The sequence below is a fragment of the Culex pipiens genome, chromosome 2, assembly GCF_016801865.2.
Source record: "Culex pipiens pallens isolate TS chromosome 2, TS_CPP_V2, whole genome shotgun sequence".
NCBI lineage: Eukaryota > Metazoa > Arthropoda > Insecta > Diptera > Culicidae > Culex > Culex pipiens.
This window is the reverse complement of record NC_068938.1, coordinates 46,637,539-46,652,352: the sequence shown is the minus strand read 5'-3', so window position 1 is coordinate 46,652,352 and position 14,814 is coordinate 46,637,539. Positions and strand designations below refer to the sequence as shown.

At 36.1% G+C, this 14,814-nt stretch overlaps 1 protein-coding gene across 4 annotated transcripts in view; it reads left to right on the top strand.

The window, feature by feature from the left end:
• The window catches only part of LOC120424412 (probable nuclear hormone receptor HR3), a 254,783-nt gene that overhangs the window by 232,738 nt on the left and 7,231 nt on the right, over positions 1 to 14,814 (top strand). For 3 of the 4 annotated variants that reach the window (XM_039588523.2, XM_039588520.2, XM_039588521.2), the window contains 3 exons: positions 2,999 to 3,164; positions 7,259 to 7,431; positions 7,593 to 8,009. In XM_039588523.2, coding sequence (XP_039444457.1) covers positions 2,999 to 3,164; positions 7,259 to 7,431; positions 7,593 to 8,009 — 756 coding nt within the window. The remainder of the gene's footprint in view (positions 1 to 2,998; positions 3,165 to 7,258; positions 7,432 to 7,592; positions 8,010 to 14,814) is intronic. The other variant, XM_039588522.2, reaches the window with a different exon arrangement.

The following is a 14,814-nucleotide window of genomic DNA, read 5'->3' as shown; positions in this document are numbered from 1 at the left end:
TTATGAATGATCGTGCGCCTCCGGTAAAATATTTTCTAGGTCATATTTGCGTGGGACATATACATTATGAAAAAAATCTTACCGATTGAAAAAAAAATCCTATCATTGTCATTATACTTTTTTCTATTATGTCCGTTGGAACAGAAATCTTGACATTCGTTCAAAGATAATTTGCAATGATATCAAAATATTTTGCCCAAGGATCGATACTTTCAGATTTTTGTAGAGCAACAGTAAACATTAAAATAATCGATATATTTATCGTATTCAATGATAATTTTAAAATAAGTTGCACCTTTTTTGATATATTTTGTCAGTTTCAAATATTTTAAACGCGACACTTTGATTTTTTTGTTCTTAGTTATAAACAAAATGCGCATGTTAAGTTCCAAGTATTAGATTGTTATAATCGTTGATTATTTGATGGAAGAGTTATACTCTTAGCGAGTTTTTTTTTCAGATTTCCAAAAAGCCAGTGATTATTACTTTTAATGTTTTTATGCAGAGTTCGGAAACTCACTCACGAGTTCCTCAACCACGAGGAAAAACTAAGTTACCTGCGAGTAAATTACTCATCACTCTCGGTGAGTGTGAGGGCCTTCCTCATTTACTCACAAAGAGGGCTTTGAGCGCTCATGAGGGCTATTTTAGAAAACAAATTTTTCGAGATGTCAAACTCTACATCGGTGATTTTCTCGTTAACTCAACAGCGAAAAAGTAGTCCTGATGGTAGAGGCGCAGTGCTATCAATTAGAAGTTTTTTTTTTTATCACAGTGGTTCAAATCGCAGGGATGCCTCTGCGAATTTTAACAGCTTTACCAGCAGTGGAAAGCCGTGTAGCTGAGGTAAGTGGCCACTCCCGGTCGTCGACAGTTGTACAAATGTGTTTTGGTTCAGAATCGGTACACGCTAAGAAGTTGCAGTAGCTGCCGATAACTTTGGCTTGGAGGTTCACTGAAAACTAAAAAAGGCCGATCCAGTGCTTTGGACAGCTTTAGGCTAGGGCCACCGGCGGCCGCTGAGGCTCCACTCCTGGTTCTTAGGCAAGACATATTGGTAGAACTGTCAGCGACCGAGAGTGGCCACAGTTGCACAGCTGTCGAAGGGAGTGACCATTACCCACAGCATTACGGCCATCTTCTTTTGGTATGGCTGCCAACATCCACCCGCAAAAGCTGCCCTCGTCTGTGGCCTCCGATTTATCCTGCGATATTTTAATCCACAACGGATTCGACCGGTCACCAATCTTAAAATTATGAAAATAATTGCCCATCCGCTGGACTTTGACAATCCAAGGTTTCTTTTAAAGCAATGAAAAAAAAAAATACCAGACAGACAAAAAAAATATTGATACCACATTATTACCAACACAGAACCTTCGGATTTATAGACATTGACGCAACCTCAAATGTACAACCGATTGATAAAGACGCTTGATTTTGGATTGATGTTGTCAATGATTTTGTAAATAACAAATTGTTGGAAACGGCCTACTCACACCCTCATTTTACTCAAATATGAGTAAATTTACTCAGCCCTCACACTCACGGTGAGTATCGAGAGTGTTTGCTGTGAGGAAGCCTACTCGATTTGTGAGTGTGAGTGGTTTTCCGAACTCTGTTTTTATGTACCTCGTAACTTTTTTTTCCTGAAAAATGATTTACTTAAAACCTCCAAAACATTCGCTATCGGGGAAAAAATAACTAAGTGTGTACTTTTTTTCAGAATGAACTGGATTAAATTTGGTCAAATTTATATTGAAAAGGTACATAAATATAGGCAAAAGGATGCAGTCAAGAATGAATTGAATATTTCTGACTACAAAACCAATATTGTCTATTATTTTTTAAATTATGATGCTACATACTTGGGTTAGAGAGGATTGAAAGGTTATGCTTTAGTGATAATAGCGAAATAAAACAATTAGAGCATTCCAATCACAATAAAAATGATTCAAAAACGTAATGGCATCTGATAAATCTCTTTAAAAAAATGAAAAAAGTGGCATCGCAGTGCATGCGACTTAAAAACAATTAAAAATATAAGAAGTTTAGTGAATTAACCTGCATTGTAATAAATTATGAACAATAATTAAAAATAATATTTTTTGTTGAATTTTAGATCACTCCGACTCCGACTCCGACTCCAGGTTGTCTAAAATTGTCGGCTCCGACTCCGACTCCGACTCCAGCTCATAAAATTTAGCTGACTCCGACTCCGACTCCGACTCCAGCTGTTCAAGTTTTGACGACTCCGACTCCGACTCCGACTCCGGGTCCCCAAAAAGACCCGACTCCACCGACTCCGGCTCCGACTCCGACTCCGACTCCACAGCCCTGCAATCAACACACACATTAAAAAAAATCAATGTTCTAAACATTGTGAAATTCGTGTGCTGATCCATTCGTTCATTGATAAACGCATTTTCCTTTTCCAAAAATAAAAGCTAAATCATCGAGATTATCCCTTTCCAAAAACACGTGGATCTGCACTCCCATTCCACCAATCGATAAACGTGAAATCGCTGTTTCGCTCGCTGGCCGTCTGCCAACCACCTTTTTTCCCTTAAAAAATCCCAACACAAAGTCTGGCTGGACCTCTTATCTACAAAGCTTCAGCCCTTTCCCCAGCACCCACCCAGCTGTTAGGTATATGTTTGTGCAGCCATTTTTATCCACTCGCACCAATTCCATGAATGAAATCAGATCAATGCGCAGCACAGCACATGTGTGTGTTTCGAGCGAATTCGAAATTGGTCCCCTCCACGGGGAAGCTTTTCAATTATCCTGATTTCACCGGTCGTCCTGGTCAATGGTTTTCCGCTGAACACCGAACAAACGCAATCAAATTCCGCTAGTTGCAAATCGAGTTCTGACGAGGATAAAAGATAAACTGGTTTTTCGAAAAATCAATATTAAACTTTTGCATAAATGGGATTAAAATTGAGATACTTATGTTTAACTTTTTTTCTCTCTCTCTCTCTCTTTTCAATTTCAGCGGTCAAATTCGGTCGGATGTCGAAGAAGCAGCGGGAAAAGGTCGAGGACGAGGTACGGTTTCACCGGGCCCAGATGCGTGCCCAGAGCGATGCGGCGCCCGACAGTTCCGTGTTCGACACGCAGACGCCCTCGAGTAGTGACCAGCTGCACCACGGCTACAACGGGTAAGGTCCAAAATGGGGAACACTAAGGGGTTACCCGTCGGGGACGGGGTGTGTGTGTGTATTCTTTGGTATAGGGGGTGTTTTTTCAACTCTGTTTTTTTGATCTGTATTATTGACTATTTTCAACATTATTTACGATTTTTAAAACATTTTAAAATCATCGAAAAATGATTTATACTTAAAATTCAATACCTAAGACATTTTTTGCATGGATATATTTTTAAATTTTCTCAATTAGAAATTTAAATTAATTTAAATTTTAAATTCGCAATCTCTACTCAAGCACATAATAATACACCCATAAGTAGACAGCGCTCATCCGAGAGAATAATGGTCTCGAGTCGAGAGAATAGTGATACCATTCACGGACACATAGAACACAGTTCGAGAATTTTTCCCTCGAGTTTCACTTGCAAAGAAAAAGTTCATCAGCCAAACAAAAAGCCAAAAGTGTCGACTACGGGAATCGAACCAGAGACCTTTTTCATACTATCCCAATGTCTTTACTGCCTCGGTCATCACAGCTTGGTGAATAAGGAGTCGTCGTTACGAATGAACACATTTGTTATGCTGGTTTGAGTTGGGAGCATTATTCTTTCGATTTTTGCACTGAACCATCAATAAATTTTGAGGGAATGGTTCTCTTGACTCTGAATTTTGCGTGTAAAACGCTTTAAAATAACGCTTATATGAAAACTCTAGTTATTTTTTTAAACCAAAAGTTTAGGAAAATGGCAAATCTGACAATTTTGTCAAACAAAACAAATTTTCCAAAGTTTTGATATTTTCGAGATAAATGTATTGTATTGCTTTATAAACCCTTTTGCATACAAGTTTTTTCTCTGCTAAATGCCATTAACTGTTAAAAAATGCTTTTAAAAATATTCTTCAATTATTTACAATTCTTACAAACGGACCTTCAACAGGAATTTATTGAAAAACTAGGCAAAGTTAATACTTTTTTTTATAACAAAACGAACTACAAAATAATATTTTTTATAATTTATAGTTACTTACGGAGTTTTAATAAGTGAATATGCAGAGCCAGTGATTTGAAAAAATATTCATAACAAATTCCAATAAAACAATTACAGATTCGAATAAAAGTAATAAAGGATCATTCATAAACCACGTGGCAAGTTTTTGAAATCTCAGAGGAAGAAAAAAGCCAATTATATTTTATGTTTCGCTTGATTTTTTGAAGTTTTCGAAATTTTTCGCTGCATTGTATAAATAAAAAAATATATATTCCATTCTCTTACTCCCATTTGAAATTTAAATTTAAACTTGATTCGATTAATTATTTCAATCAAAAAGTTCTATCAAATGAATTTCAATCAAAATGGATATTGAAAGTTTATCAATAGATTTTTTTTTAATTTGACATCACTCTCTTATAATGCAATGATAACGTAATACAAAAGTATAAAAATAATTGATAAATTATTTTACAAGTTTATTACTTGAACAAGTCTATTGTAGGCAATATTTTTTTTGCAAAATTTTCAATGGTCAAAAATTCAAAAAAAAATATGTTAACTGACCTCAATTGAATAAATACTTTTAAAGTATAAATCAACTCGCCAAATTGATCAAAATTTTCTAAAAACAATCATTCAATTTATTTTGAAACCAATCGATAAATTTCTTCGAAAAAGGGATTTGATAAGAAGAATCTATGTAGGTATAAGTTGAAAAATGAAGAGAATACTTTATAAATGTCAAAGTAAAAAACCTGTTCAATTTAAGTTTCATATTTCTTTGGAATTTTTAATAAGATAAGAAATTTTAATAAAATAATGTCTATAAAATTATTTAATTAAAATTGTTCAATTGAATTTATAATATTATAAAATTTAATTTATAATTTTTGTATAAATGCATTGTACACTAGTACAGTTAGTCATCAACCAATGGCCTTCAAAAAAAAAAAAAAAAAGCTTTGACGTAGAATTTATTTTTTGCAAAAAATAATTGTTTGTTGTTCTGTGCATTTTTGCAATTCCGTCATGAAACTACTTACTTTTCCTGTCATTCTCGAACTAAGAAACAGCCTACTATTCTCTACCAAAAATAACAGAATCGAATTTCAAAATGGGTAATTCTCCGCCAACTCACACAGCAGTTGCCCCGACCCCTCTTCAATTTGCGTGAAACTTTGTCCTAAGGGGTAACTTTTGTCCCTGATCACGAATCCGAGGTCCGTTTTTTGGTATCTCGTGACGGAGGGGCGGTACGACCCCTTCCATTTTTGAACATGCGAAAAAAGAGGGGTTTTTCAATAATTTGCAGCCCGAAACGGTGATGAGATAGAAATTTGGTGCCAAAGGGACTTTTATGTAAAATTAGACGCCCGATTTGATGGCGTACTCAGAATTCCGAAAAAACGTATTTTTCATTGATAAAACACTAAATTTTTTTGAAAAATTCTCCCATTTTCCATTACTTGACTGTAAAAAAATTTGGAACATGTCATTTTATGGGAAATTTAATGTTCTTTTGGAATCCACAATGACCCAGAAGGGTCATTTTGTCATTTAGAACAAAATTTTTCATTTTAAAATTTCGTGTTTTTTCTAACTTTGCAGGGTTATTTTTTAGAGTGTAACAATGTTCTACAAAGTTGTAGAGCAGACAAATACAAAAATTTTGATATATAGACATAAGGGGTTTGCTTATACACATCACGAGTTATCGCGATTTTACGAAAAAAAGTTTTGAAAAAGTTGGTTGTCATCGATCATGGCCGTTCATGGTCACCCGCGACAGACACGGACGACGAAACAAAAAGAAACGCAAAAAGTAACTTTTTCAAAAGTTGTTTTCGTAAAATCGCGATAACTCGTGATGTTTATAAGCAAACCCCTTATGTCTATATATCAAATTTTTTGTAATTGTCTGCTCTACAACTTTGTAAAACATTGTTACACTCTAAAAAATAACCCTGCAAAGTTAGAAAAAACACGAAATTTTTAAATGTAAATTATTGTTCTAAATTCTTTTGGGTCAATGTAGATTCGAATAGTACATAAAATTTCCCATAAAATGACATGTTCCAAATTTTTTTACAATCGAGTAACGGAAAATGTGAGAATTTTTAAAACATTTTTAGTGTTTTTTTCGATGAAAAATACGTTTTTTCGGAATTCTGAGTACGCCATCAAATCGGGCGTCTAATTTTACATAAAAGTCCCTTTGACACCAAATTTCTATCTCATCACCGTTTCAGGCTGCAAATTATTGAAAAACACCTCTTTTTTCGCAAGTTCAAAAATGGAAGGGGTCGTACCGCCCCTCCGTCACGAGATATCAAAAAACGGACCTCGGATTCGTGATCAGGGACAAAAGTTACCCCTTAGGACAAAGTTTCACGCAAATCGAAGAGGGGTCGGGGCAACTGCTGTGTGAGTTGGCGGAGAATTACCCGAATATTTTTCAACTGGTAAGGTTTGTCTCAAGATAATTATATTTAAAACGTGTACTGGGGTAAGCCACACAAGGTCCATGCATTGTTTTTGAAAAAATATTTATTCAACAGTGTTTAAAAAAATAGTTGCGTTGAAAATTCTTATTTTCAATTCCGGGGTGACTTTGATACTCATCGTATTTCTTATTAAAACAAAATTCAGATATACCATCACGAAGGTTGCTGTTATAGTTTTTAAGAAAAAAAAACAAATTACATATAAATTTTAAGTAAAATTTGAAAAAAGACAGAATTTTTACCGAAATTCGTAAAAACTAGTTTTGTTTATAAAATTATATTACATTTTAAACTGAATTTGTATGAGATTTGTTCTTCTGAAAAGCCTATAAATTGAGAGATTTTTCTTAATTATGTTTCAAAAACACATAATATTTATTATTAAAAAACTTATTTTACCTACTCAAAAAAAAATTCCAAAGAATCGGAAAATGTATTCCGTTTTCGGTACAACAAATTTTCAAAATTCTTGCAATTTCGATAAGCACTATTTATCAAACACACACACACACCTATGATGGTAACCCCTTAGCAATCTCTTTCAGAACTGCACTCTTGATGATTTGTGTCTTTTCTTTTTTTTTCTTTTTCTTTCCCGGTCCGCCACCAGTTACGCGTACAACAACGAGGTCGGCTACGGCAGCCCGTACGGCGGCTACTCGGCCTCGGTCACCCCCCAGCAGACGATGGGCTACGACATCTCGGCCGACTACGTGGACAGTACAACAACTTATGAACCCCGAAGTACTACGATAATAGACTCAGATTTCATAAGTGGACACAGTAAGTAGCGAAATTTTGTTGGGTCATTTTTGTCATGTATCAAGCTTGTAACTAACACAACTGCTGCGCGGGTGCTGGGGACGTCTGTCTTTTGTGTCCTTGTTTTGTGTACATATTGTTCCACTCCCCTTCTAACCCCCCTGTCGCGGCGACAACTCTAGACAAGGACGGTTCCCCGAACCATCGAGCCATCACGCTGAACGACATCCGTTTGGCGCGAGTTCAACAGACTGCCACGACCACTTCCAACAACGGTCAGCAATCGCAGCAGCAGCAGCAGCAACAACAACAGCAACAACATTCCCAACAACAACAAATTCAACAGCAGCAAACAGCAATATCCACGGCACTCCCAAATCAAACCACCGGCAACAACAACAACAACAACAGCACAAATAGTACAATTATCACCATCAAGCAGGAGCAGCTTGCCACCGTGGACAGTATCGTTGGGAGCTTTGTCGACTCGACGACGTTCCTGCCATCGCCCAATAGTCAGCAGCAGCAGCAGCAGATGGTCAATCCGAATCTGGTGCAGGGAAATCAGGGATTGCCACAAACGGTCGTTTCTGGTTCAGGTCCGTCTCAAAGTTTGGCGAGGGCTTTTTTGTTTTTTTGGTGGTTTCAAAATACGTTGTTGTAAATTAAAAATATTTTCAGTTTGAGTTGAACACTTTCATTCGAGCAGTTTTTGTTTATGTCTACAATGTATTCGATATGGGAGAAACTTTTAAAATGATAAAAATATCTTTAAACTTAACATTATGAAAATACATAAAATCAAACTTCATACATATTTTTGTTTATGTTTGTCAGGTTAAAGATTTTTTTCAAATTCCATCCAGCTTGCCGATTCTCACTGTTTACAAAAAAAACTTGCTTTTTAACTTAATCTAGCTATTAATCACCTGATTTCGTTTAGAAACTTATTTATCGTGTTTTTTAAGCTGTATTTGAAAGGAAAGGGATTTTTCTTAAATAGAAAATTTCATCTAGAAATTTTTAGTACGTGTAACAATGTTCAATATTTGCAATATTTAAAATTAATGTTGAATTATTTATGGAAAAATATAACAAAGATTAGTCAGTCCAAGCATTCTCTTCTTATCAACATAACTCGAGAAAAGTATGAATAAAAAGAGTCTCGGTTAAAATGATCAAAAACGTACTACAGTTCTGTTACATGCAAATCAAGTTTTTTTTTATGGTTATGCAAAAAAACATGTATTAATCTTCTCATTGAAAAGTGCCGGCGACAAAATTGGGCGAAAAGTTCACCGCCCGGAGATCGCGAGTTGGCGCGAGCGAATGAACACCGCGAAAAAAGATTCGGGGGTGCATTGGGGTTAAATGATCATTTCGTCATTCGGTTTAATTAAAAAATAATTATTTTTCGTAAATATCGCTACTTTGATGCGATGTAATTCATTTTTACAGTAAATTAGGCATTGTTACATCAAATTTGACCTTTCAAACGCACTAGAATGGCCAAATTTTAAAACATCAATGTTCGCCAATTTGACCGTTTTACCCCCAATTCCCCTTGTAGAACAAAAGAAAAGTTCATCCGCGGTCTGTCAGCAGCGCGCTGTTTTGTTTGCTGGATCAACATTTGGAAATGTCGAACGTTGAAGGAAATCGCTCAAAAAATGGAAATTAACCGATTTCAAATGTTATGGCCGCAAATGAAAGGTAAGGGTGGCTAATTTTTGATTCCGATCTGTAAAACTAGTTCTGGCGAGGGTTCTGGGCACTGCGGCAATCGATTTTACCGGCGGGTTGCTTCCGGTTGCATTTGAATTGAGGAGAAGGTTTTTCAATACACCAGGGGCTTATTCGGGGGCAACAGTTTCGGTAATCCGGAACTTCCGGTAAGTTTCATATTTGCAGTGTTTAGCATGAAAAACAAACTTAGACCAATCTTTCAAGTGTGCGCTCTTTTTGAGGAGGGGGCGCAAACCAACGAAGAGCGCAACTCGGGGGAGCGTTATTTCGGGGTTTGAGCGCAAATCGAAGGAGCGTTATTGCGGGGTTTTGGCGTAAAATGGGTTTTTCTTTTTTAATTTTATTTACAATTAAACGAAACATTTATATAAGGGGTCATCCATAAAACACTGATAATGGGCCATCCTCAAATCTGGGTATCTAAGAACTCCCGGATGTCATGGCCTAGATAGCTACCTGATCAACGGAGGTCTATATGGGTGAATTAACCATCGGTATAGCTTTAGATAGCTTTAGTGAACCACGATGGATACCCTTCGCCATGTTGGATTATTATGGGTCCTCCAGGAACTCCCGGGAGTTATGACCTGATGATTTACCTGACTTCCGAGAGTTCCTGGGAAACCCATAACAATCCAGCATGATGCAAAGTGTCCATCATGGTCCACTGAAGCTTCTTGAAGCGATACCGATGGTTGATATACCCCCCCCCCCCCCTGGAATTCTTGGATGATCGATAACAACGTACCCCAGAGTATCTATCGTTGTTCACTGAAGCTACCTGAAGCCACACCGATGATCAATTCACCCATATAGACAATAGGGTCCTAAAGCCCTGAGTCAATTGTTATGTTCAACGGTAAAAAACAGATTAAAACCCATTTTTGACAATTTTTTTTTCTTTTAAATGCAAAAAATAGGACAGGACAACATTTTTTTGATGAATCAACTGAGGTCCGCTTAGAACGAGCTGTGATTTTTTTTAAATTGATTTAAAATCGATTTTAAATCCTTCTCGGTCGTACAAAGTGTTATTGGACTCAGAAAAATAAGCTTTATCGTTGTGAACAATAATATCACAAATGTAAGCTTCTCCTTTGGGCCCAATTGAAACATCACTAGCGTGTACAGGGTGGGGCAACATGGGGCAACTGCCCCACCATCCTCAGAAATTTGTTCTAAATTTGGTCAGGGGGTGTCCACAAATGACGTATTTTTCAAAACGTCCATATTATTGCCCCACCTTCCTCAAAGAGCTGGGCACGCTAGTGTGAAACATATCAAACGAAATATTTGAAACCAAACCTGCACAACAACAAACAAACAGAAAAATGGGGCGTTAATTTGGATTCAACAAAGTATTTAATTCCTTTCGTTATTGCAAATCGACTTTTGATTGCATTTTCAGATTTGTATGAAACCTTGTCCATTGATGTTTTTTATGACCAAAATAGTTATTGTGCACTATTACCTCATATTCTTCATACAAAATGGTGTCTGTCTATACACAAGTGCTGTGAATGTTTTCGCAAATCTGTATCTTGAGATAAGATTTTCTGAATACCAACCATTGGCAAAGTTTTAAGTTATGACCAGGTTTGAATTAAAAACTTTTTTTAGTCCAAAAAAGATTATAGTTACAATGGTTATTACACCCAAATAGACCCCCGTTGATTAGGTAGATCATCAGCATGGCTTTCTACCTAAGGTACTCGCGAGTGTGTAGTAGTGCGGTTGTCAAAATCGTTATCTCTGACTCTCTCACTCCACTGCCACTGACATTGTTTATGTTTTGCTTTTCCTGGCACGGTCCATTGTTCGTTTGTTATTGTTTTGGTTTTAGTGGCACGGAGTCATGCACTCACACTAATGCAAAGCAAGATCGTGAGTACCTATGATATACAGCCTTGGATCATCAGGTCATAACTCCCGGGAGTTCCTGGAGGACCCATAATAATCCAACATGGCGAAGGGTATCCATCGTGGTTCACTGAAGCAACCTGAAGCTATACCGATGGTTAATTCACCCATATAGACCTCCGTTGATCTGGTTGATATCCAGGTCATAACTTCAAGGAGTTCTTAGAAGACTTATAACAATCCAACGTACCCCAGTGTGTCCATCGTTGTTCACTGAAGCTACACTCAAACCCCGATGGTTTGACACCAACTGTTGTCAGACGAACGGGGTCACTTTTTAGTTTGACACCCCTTTTACACGGAGTTCACGCACACTACCAAACGTGTGTTTTGATAGTGTGCGTGAGCGCCGTGTAAAAAGTGACAGTTCGTCACTTTTTAGTTTGACTTTGACCAACCAACGGGGTACAAACTAAAAAAGTGTCAAACGAAAAAGTGACCAACCTTCGGGGGTTGAGTGTATACCGATGGTTAATTCACCCATATAGACCTCCGTTGATCAGGTAGCTATCTAGGCCATGACATCCGGGAGTTCTTGGATACCCAGATTTGAGGATGGCCCATTATCAGTGTTTTATGGATGACCCCTTATATAAATGTTTCGTTTAATTGTAAATAAAATTAAAAATGAAAATCCTATTTTACGCCAAAACCCTGCAATAACGCTCCTTCGATTTGCGCTCAAACCCCGAAATAACGCTCCCCCGAGTTGCGCTCTTCTTTGGTTTGCGCCTTCTCCTCAAAAAGAGCGCACGCTTGAAAGATTGGTCTAAGTTTGTTTTTCATGCTAAACACTGCAAATATGAAACTTACCGAAAGTTCCGGATTACCGAAACTGTTGCCCCCGAATAAGCCCCTGGTGTATTGAAAAACCTTCTCCTCAATTCAAATGTAACCAACCAACCATCAACCCGCGGGTAAAATCGATTGCCGCAGTGCCCAGAACCCTCGCCAGAACTAGTTTTACAGATCGGAATCAAACATTAGCCACCCTTACCTTTCATTTGGGGCTAGAGGGTGACGATTCTCGAGATTTCCAATTTCCCGGGAATCGAGAGTTGAATTTGGAAATTTGCCGGGAATTCCCGGGACCCGGGAGTGTTTTTAACTATGCCAATAGTGCCAATAATGTATAAAGAAAAGTTATAAATATGTTTCTTTTCAATGAATTCAGTTACGATTTATTCATACTTATTCTATGAAACGATAATTAGTAGCCTCATTATTTTTGGGAACTAGGTTTGATCTACCTTTTAATTTTTTCCTGAATCTGCAAATACAACTTGTTGTTTGAATTTATTATAAGATTTTTGTGAAGTAAGAAAATAGCTAATATAATTTCCCAATATCGGGATTTTTGCAATTTGATAAATAGCGACTCAAAACAACAATTTCAGAGTTTTTTTTTTAAAGGACCAATAAACTGTTGTATTTCATATGTTTATAGCACCTAATAAAAAAAACTCTAGAATTTAAAATTGTTTTTTTTTAAGGTCAACTGTAAATATTCATTGAAGAAATAGTAATCAGGAAAACCCGAATGTTCACATTTGGCGGACCTTAACTTTACAAAGATTGCCAAAGTTTTTTTCTTCCAAAATATAATTGAATATTGAGGTTGAAGCGAAACACAAAATGACTTATTGACATGAAAGAAGGCGAAATTAAATTAATAAGAATTAAAAAAAAACTAGATAATAAGGATTGCTATGCTTGAAAGAGGATATGGAAATTATACTGATCTTGAAAAGGCTTTTCCCTCTTAGAAATAATAAATAAAAAAAATATATTTAAAAAACATTAGACTTCCTTCCTGGAGTCTAACTGCTAAATATGAATCCACATTATTTTAAGTTCTCTCAATTATAGTTATTGGAATTTTTGATAAGTTTCTTCTTTCTGAATAAGAAGATAAGAGAAGCATTAATGCCAATATTGGTTCATTCGAACTTGAACATCTTATATTTAACATTCAATGTTCTAAACAATTTCAAAATTTCAAATGTTTTTTTCTGGTTAGCTTCGATTTGCTTCGATATTTATATAATTGAAATTTCCCGGGAGTCTCGACCAAATTTCCCGGGAATCGAGAGGTCCAAAAATGGCCGATTTCCCGGGATTTTTTCCCGGGAATTTCAGCTCGTCACCCTCTATTTGCGGCCATAACATTTGAAATCGGTTAATTTCCATTTTTTGAGCGATTTCCTTCAACGTTCGACATTTCCAAATGTTGATCCAGCAAACAAAACAGCGCGCTGCTGACAGACCGCGGATGAACTTTTCTTTTGTTCTACAAGGGGAATTGGGGGTAAAACGGTCAAATTGGCAAACATTGATGTTTTAAAATTTGGCCATTCTAGTGCGTTTGAAAGGTCAAATTTGATGTAACAATGCCTAATTTACTGTAAAAATGAATTACATCGCATCAAAGTAGCGATATTTACGAAAAAATAATTATTTTTTAACTAAAACGAATGACGAAATGATCATTTAACCCCAATGCACCCCCGAATCTTTTTTCGCGGTGTTCATTCGCTCGCGCCAACTCGCGATCTCCGGGCAGTGAACTTTTTGCCCAATTTTGTCGCCGGCACTTTTCAATGAGAAGATTAATACCGAATTCAGTATTTACAAGTACTTAATCAACAGTTACTAATTTTGAGAGATTTCGATCATTCAAATTTTTATTGTTGAAACTTGTTGGGTAACTTCTGTATGCCCATAGAAGTCATTTTGCATTATTAATTTGTCCATATCATTTTCCATTCAAATTTGACAGCTGTCTATAGGAAAATGGTGTGTAAAAATTCAAAACTTGTATTTTTAAACATATTTTTGATCGATTTGGTGTCCGGCAATGTTGTAGGCAGGGATGATTACACGGAAAAAATGTTTTGCTGATTTTTAAAACCAATTTTTGAAACGAAAAGTTGATTTTCTAAAAACACATTTTTTTATTAGTTTTTATATGACATTTTTTGCCATCTTTACAGAAAGGGCAAAAATTATTGACCAATTAATTAATGTCTAAAAAAAGCTAAAAAAGGTCATAATTTGTTGGTGAAATATTAATAAAGGGCATAATTTTTAAGTTATGGTCATTTATGAGTAACTTTTTTGAAAAAAAGTGAAAAATAGTGAAGCTAAATTTTCAGCTCTTTTCAATATAAAATATTTTGAAATTTCAAAATCAGGCACAATATTTGAAAAAGTCAAAAATTAGTGTTTTTTAGCACTTTCAAATAATTATTCCGGATTATAAATTTTTGAAATATTTTTTTATTGAAAAAAAACTGAAGAAATCAAAAAAAAACTTAATTTAATTTTTTTGAAAAATCACTGTCAACATTTTTTGCCTTCTTGGATTTTTTCTGAAAAGATGGTATCCTTTGTCTACTAAAACGAATCTGTTTTTTTTTTTTTTTTGGAAATTATCTTATATTACAAAGTGATTTTGAAAATGAGCAATTTTTTTCTTTTTTCATTTTATCATTTTTTTTGTCGGTGTAGTCCTCATCCATACCTACAACTTTGCCGAAGACAACAAATAATTCCTTCGGGACCATCCATAAACCACGTGGACACTTTAGGGGGGGGGGGGTATGGCGATTGTCCACGCTCCATACAAAAAGGTTTTTTTTTGTATGGACAATTGTCCACGAGGGGGGGGGGGGGTGAGATTTCCAAAAAAGTGTCCACGTGGTTTGTGGATGGTCCCTTCAAAAAGGTACAGATTTT